At 40.6% G+C, this 14,760-nt stretch overlaps 1 protein-coding gene across 19 annotated transcripts in view; it reads left to right on the top strand.

Annotated features, from left to right (window-relative positions):
* Positions 1 to 14,760, top strand: part of Synj1 (synaptojanin 1) — a 78,826-nt gene that overhangs the window by 21,314 nt on the left and 42,752 nt on the right. For all 19 annotated transcript variants that reach the window (XM_029470616.2, XM_029470618.2, XM_085832364.1 and 16 more), the window contains exons 5-11: positions 2,874 to 3,099; positions 3,827 to 3,910; positions 8,568 to 8,629; positions 9,312 to 9,408; positions 10,405 to 10,574; positions 11,547 to 11,628; positions 13,944 to 14,096. In XM_029470616.2, the coding sequence (XP_029326476.1) occupies positions 2,874 to 3,099; positions 3,827 to 3,910; positions 8,568 to 8,629; positions 9,312 to 9,408; positions 10,405 to 10,574; positions 11,547 to 11,628; positions 13,944 to 14,096 (874 nt within the window). The remainder of the gene's footprint in view (positions 1 to 2,873; positions 3,100 to 3,826; positions 3,911 to 8,567; positions 8,630 to 9,311; positions 9,409 to 10,404; positions 10,575 to 11,546; positions 11,629 to 13,943; positions 14,097 to 14,760) is intronic.

Raw genomic sequence — 14,760 nt, 5'->3', positions numbered from 1 at the left:
GCGCCTGCAGCAGAGCATGGCGGCACCTTGGTGGAGCTGCCATATGGGATGAAGCAATTAGGTGCTCGCTCTTCCTGACCTGGACGGAAACGTGCTTACATCTGAGAACTTACATCTCTGGCATTTGTAGTGTAGGTGTCACTTGTTCGTTCGCTAGCTTAGTTCCGAGGTCTCATCTCTGAAAGGACCGACATTCTAAGCAGCACTTTCTTACTTTCCCTATTAAGCCTGTAAGGAGCTGATCCTCTTTCTTTTTTGGTGCTGAAAATTGAACATGCTTTGTGCATAGTAGGCAGCTGAGTGCTCCTCTAGCCTGAGTAGATGATCTTGGTATGTAAACAGCAGGCTCTGAAGAAATCCTGCACTAGGACACAGTCTAGCACTGCAGTAACTAAAACCTGAGTGGGTATTCAGGGGTTGCATGACACTGCTAACGTGCTATGCTGTAGGCAAGCACAAATGCTGAGCAGACACAGCAGACTGAAAGTTGTGTGGCTTTATTGTAGCAGACTGGATTTCAGTGCTTCCAGTCATGTTGCTTCTGTTGTCTGTGGCCTGCATCAGTGGTGATTTCTCTTTAATGCAGATAGAAAATTATTTTTCACCATATTACCACACATTGTAAGGCTAAAGCCCCCAGGACAGTGCTCTTGACCCACCTCGGTCTTCAGATTCCAGGCATTTGCTTCTGAGGTCATCCTCCCGCTCCCTCTCAGCATCCTGTGTGGTTCTCGGCTTGTACATTCAGGTCTGACACATTTGCCCCGGCTCTCAGAGGGCTCCAAGTTAAGGACAGCTTGAGGAGAGAAGCCAAACCTCATAGCTTATGTGGAAGAGGCTTGACTCAAAGGAGAGAGAGTAGAGCAGAGAGGAGAATAAACAAAGGCTGTAGAGCACTGCCTGTCAGGGACTCGGGCTTGGCAAACTAGAGGAAGACAGATGCAATGTGCTTTTGTCAAGCATGCACAGAGAGGCTTTCCAGAGTGAAACCTTTGCAGATCCTATGTTTTTTCTAGTGGGAAAGAAACCCGGAAGCCCTTGAAGTAAATAGTCATAGCCCAGCTGCGGCAGCTGGTCATGCTCTCTGTCCTCACTCCTATCTCCATCGCAGATGGACAGCATGGGAGAAATCCAAGCAGGTGTAGTTGCATTTACAGTTTCATTAGTAGGCTAATCATTTTTTCTTTTCTGTTTGTTAATTAAAGGTGGGGATCAGGACATGTTTAGATCTTAGCCCGAGGGAGGTTGTTGTCCAGTGGGTCAATAGATTGAACTTGTGTTTTGCTAAAGATTGAAATACTTGAGTTTAATTTTGCCTAGAAAAAAAATGGAAGTTTTAGACTTCATATCATTGTAGCTTTGTCTCTTTTTCCTTTGAAAGATATACAGTAAGCTTTGCAGCTAGATTACCAAGTACCTCTCTCAAGAACTGTATGGTTATATTTCATTGGAGAGTTTAAGCTGCTGCTGCTCAAGACTTGGCATACATGGAAATGGAATAATACATCAATACATTGACAGGAAGGGGAAATGTAAATAGACAACAGAGCAGAGAAAAGCTACCTGCTCCCAATGCCTCAGATCCAAGCTCCACTTAAGTGAGGACAACCACATCACTTGTCTGTACCATGGCATAGCCCTTGCTTGATCTTTGGACATACTGGCTCATAATTGGTTGAGGTTTGCCTCAGATCAGTGTAAATAATAAATAGTAAAGTATGAGAGCATAAGTCATGGTATTCTAAATAAGGAATGGCTGTCGGACATCACATGATCCTGGTAGTGGTCGCATCTCTCAGTTGCATTCCAGTTTGCTTTGTAAATAGCAAGAAGATTTAGGATGATAGCTGGTCTATAACAAGTGCGCATGGCTTCCACCTAGTGTTAACTGAAAGGCAGCTTTGTTCCTTGTTACTGTGTTCAAGAAGGCACGATCACATTTCTTTTCTTTCTTTAAGAAAGATACCAGGGTATTGTAAAACACTTAAAGTCCATTTAAGATGGGTCAACATCTTAAAACTCTGAGCCTACAATAACATAGAAAAGTAACTTTTGAACTAGCAGAGTCGTTTGCTGAAAGGCGTCTTTTTTAGTGGGTTCCTTAGACTACTCCAGAGTCTTCCATGTGTTCTGTGTAAGACTGAGGTTCCAATAGAGACAGACTTCTGAAGAGCACTGTGCAGCAGGAGAAGACTAACTTGCCAGGGCTTACTCCTTCACCCATGATTTAGTCATTGCGACACTAAATATTTTTATCTTTTGGTTTTGACCATTGGGCTGCGTCTTTGCTTGAATAAAACATTTTTCCCTTCACATTTGTACACTAGGCCTTATCTGATACCTGCAGTACTCCAGTGTTTAGGTGGGTCTGTGGGTGTGCTCAGAGATAAAGCATTTACTATCCAATGAGTGAGGTCCTAGATGCCGTGACCAAAACTGAAACAAAAACAGTTTTTGGAGACATAGAAAACACTGTGCCTTACATTGTGTGATATGGCAGCTACTAACTATGCTGGCTATTTAAACTTCATTAAAATATAGCCTTACATATAAGTGTCCTTATATATAAGTCTTATATATAAGTCTTTTTAAAGTAGGGTGTGTTTGCAAAACTCCATTTGACAAGGTAAGTTCTGTGCATGTTGTAGTTTATACACCAGAAATGTTTTACCAATACTAAAACCACAGGTGTTTACTTCACTAGCTTACCTGATTAGGCATCTGAGTTTCCTTTTATAACCTTGCTTTTAGCATAGCAAATGTAAATGTATCCTTTATGTGGGGAACATTTTAACAGTAATACTCTAATGTTACAGAATTTGTTGTGTGGTCTTTTGTTATTAGTGACCTAATGCAGTTACTTCCTCCCGTAGGAATCAGTCTCTGCACTTGCATCTCAAGCACTATGGTGTGAACTGCGATGACTGGTTACTGCGGCTCATGTGTGGGGGAGTAGAGATTAGAACAATCTATGCTGCCCATAAACAGGCAAAGGCTTGCCTCATCTCAAGACTAAGCTGTGAACGAGCTGGGACAAGGTTCAATGTCCGGGGAACAAATGATGATGGTCATGTTGCCAACTTTGTAGAAACAGAGCAGGTAACGGAGTGCTTTATATTTCTTAGTGTGTTGTAAGAGAGGCTCAGGGAGTCCTAGGTAATGGGCTTGTGAGGGACACCGGACATGCTAGGTGATAGCTACCTGGAGTTTGCAAATACATTTTGGCATGTATAATGTTGATGTTCTTGACTACTTATTGGCCTTAAGAAAGGCTTTCCTAGAACAAAATCACACAGGTATAAAATACTAATTAAGTATTTATTGTTACATAGTCAGTGCAGTCAATTCATTTGACAGTGAATTTTAAAATCTTCAATTATAGAGCAAGATGGCTTAATAAAAATATTTTATGTGAAAATAAATTCAACTCTTAAAGATAAATATGTGCTACCTAAAATTTTAAAGGTATAATTTTTGGCTGTGGAACTATGTAACTGTAAAGTTTCAGGCTATAACCGAGCTCAAACTCAGATCTTTAAATCAGGTTTTAGAAACTATAAAAAGGCTAAGGAACAAATTAAAAGAAATATAAGGGTACATGTATATAACAGTGAGATTAAAAAGGAGTTTCTTGTTTTAATGTGATTTTTACATTTTACTGTTTTCTTGTTCAATATTATCATTAACTGAAAATCTTATTATCCTGTTTTGGTTGCTTTGATCAGGACAGTTATATATAAGTGGTTATCAAGTGCAGAGACTTCAGTAGCTGCTTTTCTAATACAGAATTAACAGTTTTTCTTTTGGATTTTTTTTTTTTTTGTAGGTTATATACTTAGATGACTGTGTCTCTTCCTTCATACAAATCCGAGGATCTGTTCCATTGTTCTGGGAGCAACCAGGGTTGCAAGTATGTGCCTGACAGCCAATTGCTTTGCTGTTATTGTTGTTTTCTTTTGAATATTTCTACATTGTCCAAATTTTCAGCATAGTCCTTCAGTTTCCCTGATGATGCTATTGTGTGGCGTGTAAGTGCGGCTCTGCAGAACATGGTATCTTAGACATGGTTCCTTCAGTTCTGTATTAGCTGCCTTTAGAGCACTGCAGTGATTTATCGTAATGAGGCCAATTTTATAAAGACAAAGTCTTATTTTTATTTTGGCTCATAATCTTAGAGATCAGAAGTCACGATTGGACAGGCCCATTTCTTTGGCAACTGGTAAAGCAGTGTGACACTTGACGGCATTACCACAGGTTATATAGGGAAATGTCCTTAAACAGGAAGCCAAAGAAAGTCGCATATTTAGTTTGGGCTTGTGTAACTACTGGCTCCCTTAAGAGTGCACCACAGGAAACCAGCATTCCCTCCCAGGGCATTTCTCCCCGTAGTCTAACGACTCCCACAAGGCCCCACTTCTTAACAGTTCCACGCCATCACCAACACTGCCGCCCTGGGCACCAAACCTCCAAAGCATGAAGACTTAAGGGACAGACCACTTTCAAACCATGTAACTGTAGCAACACAGGAGCCTGTTTAAGTTTTTCAGTTTCAAGGATTAAACCGTCTTCATTATTCTTTTCTCATTATTTTAGTATAGAATGGGTTACTCTGTTAAAGCAGGAGAGTTTGTAGCTGGAAAGCAGTCTCTGTTCCTGGACTTAGTTACACCCCTTTCTCTATGCACCATTGCTAGCCGGGGGATCGTGCACAAGTGATCGAATTCCTCTGTCTGTCTCAGTCTCCTCATCTGTAAAGGAGAATGATGGCAGTACTGTCTCCTTCCTGGGATTGCTGTGTAGACTTTAAAGATTTACTTTATTAATAAATAAAGTATGTGAGTACACTGTAGTGTATACAGACCCACCAGAAGAGGGCGTTAGATATCATTACAAATGGTTGTGAGCCACCATGTGGTTGCTGGGATTTGAACTCAGGACCTTTGGAAGAGCAGTCAGTGCTCTTAGCCACTGAGCCATCTCTCCAGCCCGACCTTTGCTTTATAATCTGTGAGGCCTTACCATTTTCAGGATATTCCTGATGATATTTAACTTCTTTTTTTGTTTGTTTGTTTGTTTTTTGAGACAGGGTTTCTCTGTGTAGCCCAGGCTGTCCTGGAATTCACTCTGTAGACCAGGCTGGCCGTGAACTCAGTAATCCGCCTGCCTCTGCCTCCTGAGTGCTGGGATTAAAGGCGTGAGCCACCACGTTAACTTCATTTTTAAAAACATAATTACTTCATCTTTATAAAATGTTTGTAAAACTACAAAATGTTTACAAAATATGTTTTAAAAGTTTATGATATTAAATTATTTTCCAGAAGTACATTCTTACATGAATTATATTGAGACGTGCTTAGTGCTTTAAAGAGCCATGTTCATCATAGGCCTGTGGTGTGTGTGATCTAGCAGGCTGGGTCTCAGGTCGGATTGAGCATGATACTGAAAACAAAGCCTTGCTTCCTCTGTAGAAGCTGGAGGCCTCGTGATTGTCCAGTGTTAGTCTACTTAAGGTATGCCAAGGACTAACGATGCAATGAATACTTGTTCTTAGTTATTGTCAAGACTAGTCTGACTGGTGTGAGGCTTTTTTGTTTGTTTTGGTTGGGTTTGCTTTGGAATTTGGTGGGTTTTTATTTTGTTTTGTTTTGTTGCTTTTGATTTTGAGGCAGGGTCTCACTGTAGTTCTGGCTGGCCTGGAGCCTCTGTATATACACCAAGCTGGCCTTGCCTCTGCCTCCTGCGTGCTAGTTTTAAAGATGTGTGCCACCACATCCAGCCAGGTGTAGACTTTGTTTTAAGCATGGAGCAGGTTCCTGACACTCTTAGAAAAGTATGCCAGCCCAGCCTCACTTTTCTATGCTTTTGAGATCTTTGGAGAATGGTTGAGTACCAGCTTTAAGAAGAGTCCTAAAGCCCAGCCTGATGCGAGGTGGATGCTTTTGTTTTGGGAACAGTGGTTGATTTGCAGGCCCTGCGTTGTACTGCTTCTCTGATACTTTTTCCGGAAGTTCTGAATCATAGTATTTGTTTAGCAAAGTTGGATCCTGAATAGCTACATTAAAGGAGTCCCCTGGATTGGACTTTGTTTCTTCCTTCTCCTGTAGTAAGGTCTCACCTCACAGGGAGTCTTGCTGGCTATTGTTCTCTGAAAACTTTCGTGTTGTCAGCCATGCATTTCTTATAGAGACAGTGAATTTTGAGTCACTGAGATACTCTAAGAATTATCCTAAATTATGACCTAGCTGGACTGTTGTTGACTCATTGAGGAGGGGTGCCTGATTCTGTTTTTCACAGTTATTTACTTTAGTAGTCTCTAAAATCAACTTTCCTTCAAATAACAAAAGATTGGTCTTTGCTTTTGTTTGTTTGTTTGTTTTCCGAGACAGGGTTTCTCTGTGTAGCCCTGGCTGCCCTGGAACTCACTCTGTAGACCAGGCTGGCCTTGAACTCAGAAATCCGCCTGCCTCTGCCTCCCGAGTGCTGGGATTAAAGGTGTGCGCCACCACGCCCGGCTTGGTCTTTGCTTTTAAGAATGGTTCTTGCAATATAGGCCTGGCTGGTGTAGCACTATGTAGCCCAGGCTGGCCTCGAATACATGACAGTTATCCTGCCTTAGCCTCCTGAGAATGGGCCCTTTCTGTGAATATATTTTGTACTAAAACATTTCCTCCATTGTTCTAAAAGAGTGGTAATAAAGGAATGAAAATACATTATTTATTTTTAAGAAAGTATAGAAATAGATATTGATTTTCGAAAATAAAAAAACCATGCCAAGGCTTAACTGTCCTGTGGAACAAAACTAGGCCTCTTGCTTTCGGGGGCTGTAAACGGTCCTTCCGTGTTGCATGTATTCTCGGGAGGAGAATTTATTTTAGGGACTGACTTTGTTCGTTTGTTTATGGTGATGTGCTGTCTGGAGCTTGTGGCCATTTTGAGGCTGGGTTTACAGTTCTGAACTGTGGAGTTGAGGAAGCATAGCAGAGCTCGGTTTTTTGTCTTGTTTCCTTGTCAGACTACGTAATGATATGGCAGAGCTCCTCCTCGACCCCTTTTAACAAGTTGCTTTGTCCATGTATTAGCAGGAAAGACTTCTGGGAAACGTCGATCCAGAAGTCTCAGATCAGAGGAAGGTTTCCAAGTGAAGCTCTGGCATCTGCTATGTCTGTCTGTCTCTCCTCTGGCATCTCTTAGGTCTGTCTCAGTAACTCCGCTTGCCTGTGTGAAAACAGAAGTGTAACCCATGTCAGGCGGAGATTCCGATAGTCTCCATCTTGTTTCCTCCTCTAGCACAACATTTTTAATTCTGTAGCACGTGCTGTTCTTGTGGTTATGTGGCTATGAGATTGGCCTGGAAAGTCTGAGTCTGCAGGAAGAAATCACATCCTTCTTTATATTTGAGGTGGGGGTAGGAGACGTGTGCATGCACGCAGGACTTGTGTCCAGGCTCCCCTTCTCTGAATCCACAGCTACAGGCATTTGTGAGCTACCAGACATAGGTGCTGCTTGAACTCAGGTCCTGTGGAAGAGCAATTCGTGCTCTTAACCACTGAGCCATCCTACCAGCTCTAGGAAGGACTGGCTTGGTTGGGTTTGTTCTTTAATGTGTTTGGAGTTTTACTGAGCTAACTAGAGTCTTTACCATTATAGAGAAAAAGACATGTGCACATTGTTAGTAATAGGCTACGTGGGAAAGTAGAAATTTTGGTCAGGAATGTAAATCTCTCATCTGAACCTTTTTTAAAAAAATTACTTACATAGAACTTAAACAGAATATATATTTAAGTTTGAAATAAGGTAAATAGTATGTATGAAAGCACTCAAAAATCTCTTCCACCAGAAAATTGCTGTCAATGAGTATTTCCTAGTGGGTGTAGCTTGTTCTTTTTGCTTTTCTATTTCCTTTTGTCATTTACAGCATACATGACCACTATGAGGATCAAAGACATGTGCTTGTTATTTTTTTTAAACAGGGTCTCACTGTGTAGCCCTGGCCTGGATCCATGTAGACCAGGTTACTCTTGAATTTGATGGCATTCTTCCTATCTCTGAATCCCAAGTGCTGGAATTAAAGGCGTACTACCATGCCCAGCTTCCTAGTTTTTTTATGTCATGGAAATAAAAGTGAATTTTGCATGTTGGCTGTTTCACGTTATATATTTTTCTTTCTATCTTTGTTAGGTCGTACAAGATATAAAACATAGAAAAACCTTCTCTGTCATATGCTGAGTTTAGATGGTTCACACAACAAATAATACTAAGCCAATCTCTGATGTTACTTTTTAAATCTAAGTTTCTACAATTGGGCTTTTTGTTGTTGTTTCAGTCAGTGTAAAGCTGAGTGCTGGTGTCACAGCTGTGTGCTGGCACACCTGACCGTCATTCCTTTTATGTGAGGGTTCTCCTTACAGCCCAGAACAGGGGACCCCTTGAAGTCTGAACAGATCGCCCGAGTGAGGGCCAGGCCTCTCATGCACAGTGCTCACTAAATGGGTTACTTGGACTGCAGGGGGGACACTTCTGTCCTGATGGTGGTTTGGGTAATGATTGAGTCTTTTTCCTTGCCTAAGGTGGGATCCCATCGTGTTCGCATGTCAAGGGGATTTGAAGCCAATGCGCCTGCCTTTGACAGGTAGAACTGCCTTTTCTTTGTTTTTTAATTGCATTTTTTTCTAGTAGTACCTCATTGAATACAGGTTTATATTAACCACACCACCTTGCACTAAAGTTTCTCTTGAGCATATATAAATATATTAATATTCATTTATAGATAGACACAGTGAGAGATTAACTCTTATTAATAACTAGTTGTATTATTGCATGTATGAAATTCTCAATAAAAAATTTTAAAAGTGGGAGAATTATAACTGTACTGTGCTAAAATGAGTGCATAATGTATCATCTCTCAGGAACAGAGATGTCAGCTTTTTTAGACCCTGATTGACTTCAAGTAACAGAAACTGTGGGAAGAAAAGCCACAGCTAAGGGATCCTTCAAGGGCTGGAGCTAGTCAGGGGGCCCTTCTGAATGTCCCTGAAGCATGTGGGCATCAGAAGGGCCCAGTGTGCTATGACCTGCCTTGTCTGTTGTCAGCTTCACAATGGAAAGTAAGCCAGAGGCTGGACGACTCCAGAGCACCAGGGGGTGAGAGTGTGGCATCCACAAGTCAGAGAGAAAATTGAACTTACTGAACTTTATAAGTGCAGGTGTTTGAGAACGTGTAGGATGGATTTGTATCACCAAGTTAGCAAATTGTGTAAGTTTCTTGTTTACTGGGAGAAGGCTATATACAGTGTCCTGTCTTTTGTCACTAGGCATTTCCGAACACTTAAGGACTTGTATGGTAAACAGATAGTAGTGAATCTGCTTGGGTCCAAGGAAGGCGAGCATATGCTGAGCAAGGCTTTCCAGGTGAGTGGGACCACTGTCGTCTCTTCTGCTCACCTAGAGTGGAAACCAAGCAAAGCAATCAGACTCCCTGTATGCCAAGGGGCCTCCTAGGCACAAGTTAGGGCCCAGTGATGCCTTTAGCTCTCTGAGGCCGTTAGAATGCAGTATAGGCAAAATAATTAATCAGTTTTGGATCGATGTAAATTTTGTTATATAAGGTACATAGAATAGCCAGAAAACATTTTCTAAGGTTTAAATTAGGAGTCTAGTTAAATGGGAAAATAACCTAATTAGCTATTTTTTAAGATTATGAGGAAATTATTGTTTTGTTTTGTGTCTTATAACTTTTTTTTTAACTTGGTTTTTTGAGACAGGGTTTCTCTGTGTAGCCCTGGCTGTCCTGGAACTCATTCTGTAGACCAGGCTGGCCTTGAACTCAGAAATCCGTTTGCCTCTGCCTCCCAAGTGCTGGGACTAAAGGCGTGCGCCACCACTACCCTGCGAGAAAATTATTGTTTTGCTTTGTTTTGAGGAAATTATTGTTAATTAAACATTGTGCTTTTGAGAGTCATGTTTTAAAGGTGAAGTTAAAAAATATACATAGTATTGAATGAGAGCATAAAAGATGAATTCTTTAATCTCTGATTAGACTTTGTGTTAAAAATTAAGGTATTTTATTTTAGATTCTTAGAAGGCAAAAGTACTTACTAAATTTGTTCATAACAATAAAACACTGGTTATTGAAAACTATTTCATTTTCTAAACCAACCTAATTAGGTCCCCTGAATTAATTTTGCCACTCAGTCTCTCTGGGATAGTGTATGGATTTTAGAAAATAAATGCCATTAGGTATCAAAAAAATGTTCCTTTTGCTGCCAGTGTCAGTGAGAGTTTTGGGGGGTTAGTAAAATTTCAGAGAACTTCCTATGCCACAGCTTGGACTGTAAGTGTGTGTCTGGGGCTGCAGCAGTAGGCCACAGCTAACAGCTGTGTGAACATTTGCCGTTTTCCTTCCAGAGTCATTTGAAAGCCTCCGAACACGCCTCTGATATCCACATGGTGTCCTTTGACTATCATCAAATGGTTAAAGGAGGAAAGGCAGAAAAACTACACAGCATTCTCAAACCACAAGTCCAGAAGTTTCTAGATTACGGATTTTTTTATTTCGATGGCAGTGAAGTTCAAAGGTTTGACGGCTCTTTCTTCTCTTTAAATTGGAACTTTGGTATAAATTATTGTTAACATTGAACTTTTAATTTTTCTTTTCTATGTTGCAGTTTATAATTTTACAGTATTTTTAGTTCTTTATGTTAAGTTTAGAGGTTTTTTTCTCCATATTTCAGCAACTAATAATAATAAGTTCCATCATCTAGAAACAGTGTGAGGCAGCAGTGTGGGTGTCTTTACTGTAACAAATAGTGTCTATGATGGTGCCTTCCACATCTGTGGAAACTGAGGCATGGGCTTGAGCTGCTCCGGGTCACGTGTCTGGGAAGCATTAGAGCTGCTGTTCACCTGGCTTCCGACTTCTTCATGCTGTTAGGAAAGCTGCAGTTTCAATCATTCTTGACTCTAGAAATGGCCATTACATGTGAATAAAGGGAAATGTTTACCTATTGTCTGCATTGCTGTAACTTAGATCGTTAGCTTTTGCATGTGGAATAAGAAAATTGTTCAAAGGTTTTAAAGTTCAGATTTTAGATTGAAGTAAACTTATAAACAAAGATCAAAGTTATTGGCTTTTTTCAATTTGTGTTTTTATGCCATAGCGGCTCTATAGGGCAGTCAGTACAAGAGTTCTTGCTTGTTTGTTCATTTGTTTAAAAAACCATTTCCAAAATATTTGTTATTTTTGTGGAAAGAGCAGTAGGATTATAAACCTGAATGTATGTTTATCCCCTAACTTTAGGCTTAGTTAAAATAAATGTGTGGTAGATATGTAATGAAAAGCATGTGGTAAAACGTTAGCATGTAGATGCTAGGTGTGTGTAGATGCTAACTGTTTCATATTTTTATGGTTATTTTGTGCCTGAAAATGGTGATGGTATAAAGTAGGAAGTAGAAGGGCACCCAAACTTCGTCCTGTCTGTCGCTGCTGGCTTGTTGATGCTTTCTTCTTGTTGTAAACTAGCCATGTAACTTTATTGACATTGTTACAGGTGCCAGAGTGGAACAGTTCGAACAAACTGCCTGGATTGTCTGGATAGAACAAACAGCGTGCAGGCATTCCTTGGCTTAGAGGTAAAGATCACTGCCTGTGCCGTGTGTATCCCGAGTGCTCCTGTAAAGCCTGTGTTTCTAGCTGATTAAAGTCCTGAAGCAGGCCGGGCGTGGTGGCGCACGCCTTTAATCCCAGCACTCGGGAGGCAGAGGCAGGCGGATTTCTGAGTTCGAGGCCAGCCTGGTCTACAAAGTGAGTGCCCAGAGAAACCCTGTCTCGGAAAAAAAATAAAAAAATAAATAAAATAAATAAAGTCCTGAAGCAGGGCCTTCTTATTCACCTTTGGTTTTACTTCTTGCCTTTCTCTGCGCCCCCACCCCAGCTCTCAGACACCTTGAGATTTAGCTGTTCCTTTCATCTACTCTGAGAGCTGTCAGCTATGTCCTTCTATTCTTCCTTAGCATGCCTTTAGACAGACAGACAGACAGACAGACAGACAGGCGCCTGCGTGTAGATTGGAGTGATCATTGTTTTTTTTTTTTTGTTTTTTTTTTTCGGCCTGTCTCTTGAAACAGTGTGCATGGATTTTAACTTTATCTGAAGTTTTCAAGATTTTTAATTTAGGATTTTAAAATCTATTTTTACATGTGTATTTCTATAGAGTTTTATTTTGATAGTTTGTAACTCAACCCAAGGGGCATTGTTTATGTTTATTTTAGTGTTTACTCACCATGTGTCTAGTGAAGGCAGAGGCTCAGCCAGTGAGTATTTAAACTGGAGCAGCAGTGAGCTGCCAGCTCTTCCCTGTCCCGTAAGTCAGCGTCATGGGGTGCTGCTGGTGCCCTCTCTTTCTTTGCATTAGGAAGGACGTAGTTTTCAAGAAGTATAGAGGCAGAAATAGAAAGTAACTGATTTTTCTTCTCCAGTTAATGATCTTAGATTTGTCCAGAGAATTAGTTAATTGATTATAGAAACTTAGCTTCTGCCTCAAAAATGAAAATCCAGTTGTATAAAGTTCTCAGTGGCAGAGATCTATTTTATGTAAGTAAATAAATTTTACTGTTTTGACTTTTTTTTGAAACCTATCATTGACATTTTTTATTGCATATGAGATGTGAGAGAAGGCAGGTTGTCCTTAGATAAATTCAAATGGCTCAGTTTGATTGAGGCCCTGGCTTTCAGTGGCTCGCTGTATTTACAGGATCTGCACACGGTTATTGGAGTTCTTAACTGACCAATGTTCATTTCCAGTCTGTCTCAGTTGACTTTTACTATTGAAAGTGTGATGTGAGAGTGTGCCCTCTGTCGGTTGCATTTGGTTAACCAGTCACAAAACTTATCGCTAAATTAGAGTTATACAGACTAATAGTAAAGGGAAATTTGCTTTCCCACTTCTTAAAGATTGAACGATTTAACCAATAAAGGAGACCCGTGGGCTATTTTATGTCCCATGTAAGCACAGAATAACTCTAGCATCAGCCTCAGGAATAAAATGAGCCAATTGAGGGGCCTTACTGTATTTTTAACTCTTTTTTTTTTTTTTTTTTTTTTTTTTTTGGTTTTTCGAGACAGGGTTTCTCTGTGTAGCCCTGGCTGTCCTGGAACTCACTTTGTAGACCAGGCTGGCCTTGAACTCAGAACTCCGCCTGCCTCTGCCTCCCGAGTGCTGGGATTAAAGGCGTGCGCTGACATGCCCGGCTATTTTTATCTCTTTTGTAAGTATAGTTACCACACCTAACAGAAAAGAAGAAAATGTAAGTAGGAGTTTAGCAAAAGAGCAAGAATAGCTAACTGCTGGAATTAGTAAGGGGAGCAGGCATTGCGTCCATGCTGCTGGAGTGATCAGTAGCTTGTACAGTGCTTACATTGCCACCTGCAGTGGAGGGTTTGTCCCCCAAAGGCCCTTGAAATGTGCACTTGGTTCCCACAGTATGACACTCAGGGGCAGCTTGCTGCTTCTATTGCTCATGTGACCTTAATTACCCAAGCTTCAAGAACGAAGTCCAAAATGAAAACCTAGTATTTACATTTACGTAAACTATATTTAGATACATAGTTTTGCTCTCCTTTATAGATTAGTAGTGACTTAGCTAGTTTCTTCAGTGAGCAAGGTAAACTGGGATGGATGGCTATAAGATAATTGAAGGGAACATTACTTCTTTTATTTCCAAATCCATGTCCTCTTTTGAATCTCCTGATTCAAAAACTTTAAAAAAAAACTACAAGTTTTAACCTTAAAAAATTGAAGTGGTAGTAAACATAGCCCAATGAAGTGTTAATACTTTCAGAGTTGTATATTTATAAATTTTAACTTTAATTCTAATAGTTGTAAAAAGTTACATTACAACGAATATATTACTATATTTACCTTAAAAATCCTTGTCTGCTCTTTCAGATGCTCGCTAAGCAGCTGGAAGCTCTGGGCTTGGCTGAGAAGCCTCAGCTGGTGACCCGCTTCCAAGAGGTTTTCCGGTCCATGTGGTCTGTGAATGGCGACTCAATCAGTAAAATATATGCAGGCACCGGGGCCCTGGAAGGGAAGGCCAAGGTAGGGCCAGAGTTGTCACTGACTTTCGCCTCTCTCCTCTCTGTAGAACGCTCTGAAATGACTTTGTAAATAATAGTTTTTATATTAGCAGGTGTCTTTTAGGACTGGTTCCCAATACTTTCATGTTCTGTTTGATACATGTCATAGATTCTGATGATTAATGAAACAGAGACTTCTTTAGGCTTCAGGGGTCAGTATACTTTTAAAGATAATCCACTATGTATGTACTTATATGGTTTAATATCATCTACCTCTCTCACTTTTAAAATGGTTTATGTTCCTTTTGAATAAGATTTTTAAAAAACAACAGCAACATAGTCCTAATAGAGTCCTGTCTCATTTGTCTTTGTGTCCTACACTTGACACAGGGCCTCTATTTAGGAAGTGTGTCACAGACAGTGGGTAGACACACAGCCTGTCACCAATTGATACAAGCAGTGCAGTGAGCCCGGGATTCGTTGGGCTGAGCTTTACTCTGCTCTTCTTGCTTTCAATGGAAGCTACGCTGTGTAGTAAGTGTGGTGCGTGGAGTGGTGACCATTCTGAATCTCCTCAGGACTTGTAGCTGCTTGTATTATTTTCAGGCTACTTTTCTCTTCCATACTTGGCCTTTGTCATGGGATTTGGGGCTGTATTTGGAATATGTTTTATGGTCTATGTTCTT

This window comes from Mus caroli, unplaced genomic scaffold (assembly GCF_978045245.1).
Source record: "Mus caroli unplaced genomic scaffold, Mus_caroli_1 scaffold_17, whole genome shotgun sequence".
Classification (NCBI taxonomy): domain Eukaryota; kingdom Metazoa; phylum Chordata; class Mammalia; order Rodentia; family Muridae; genus Mus; species Mus caroli.
Note: the sequence above shows the minus strand (reverse complement) of the source record. Positions and strands in the feature narration are given on the sequence as shown.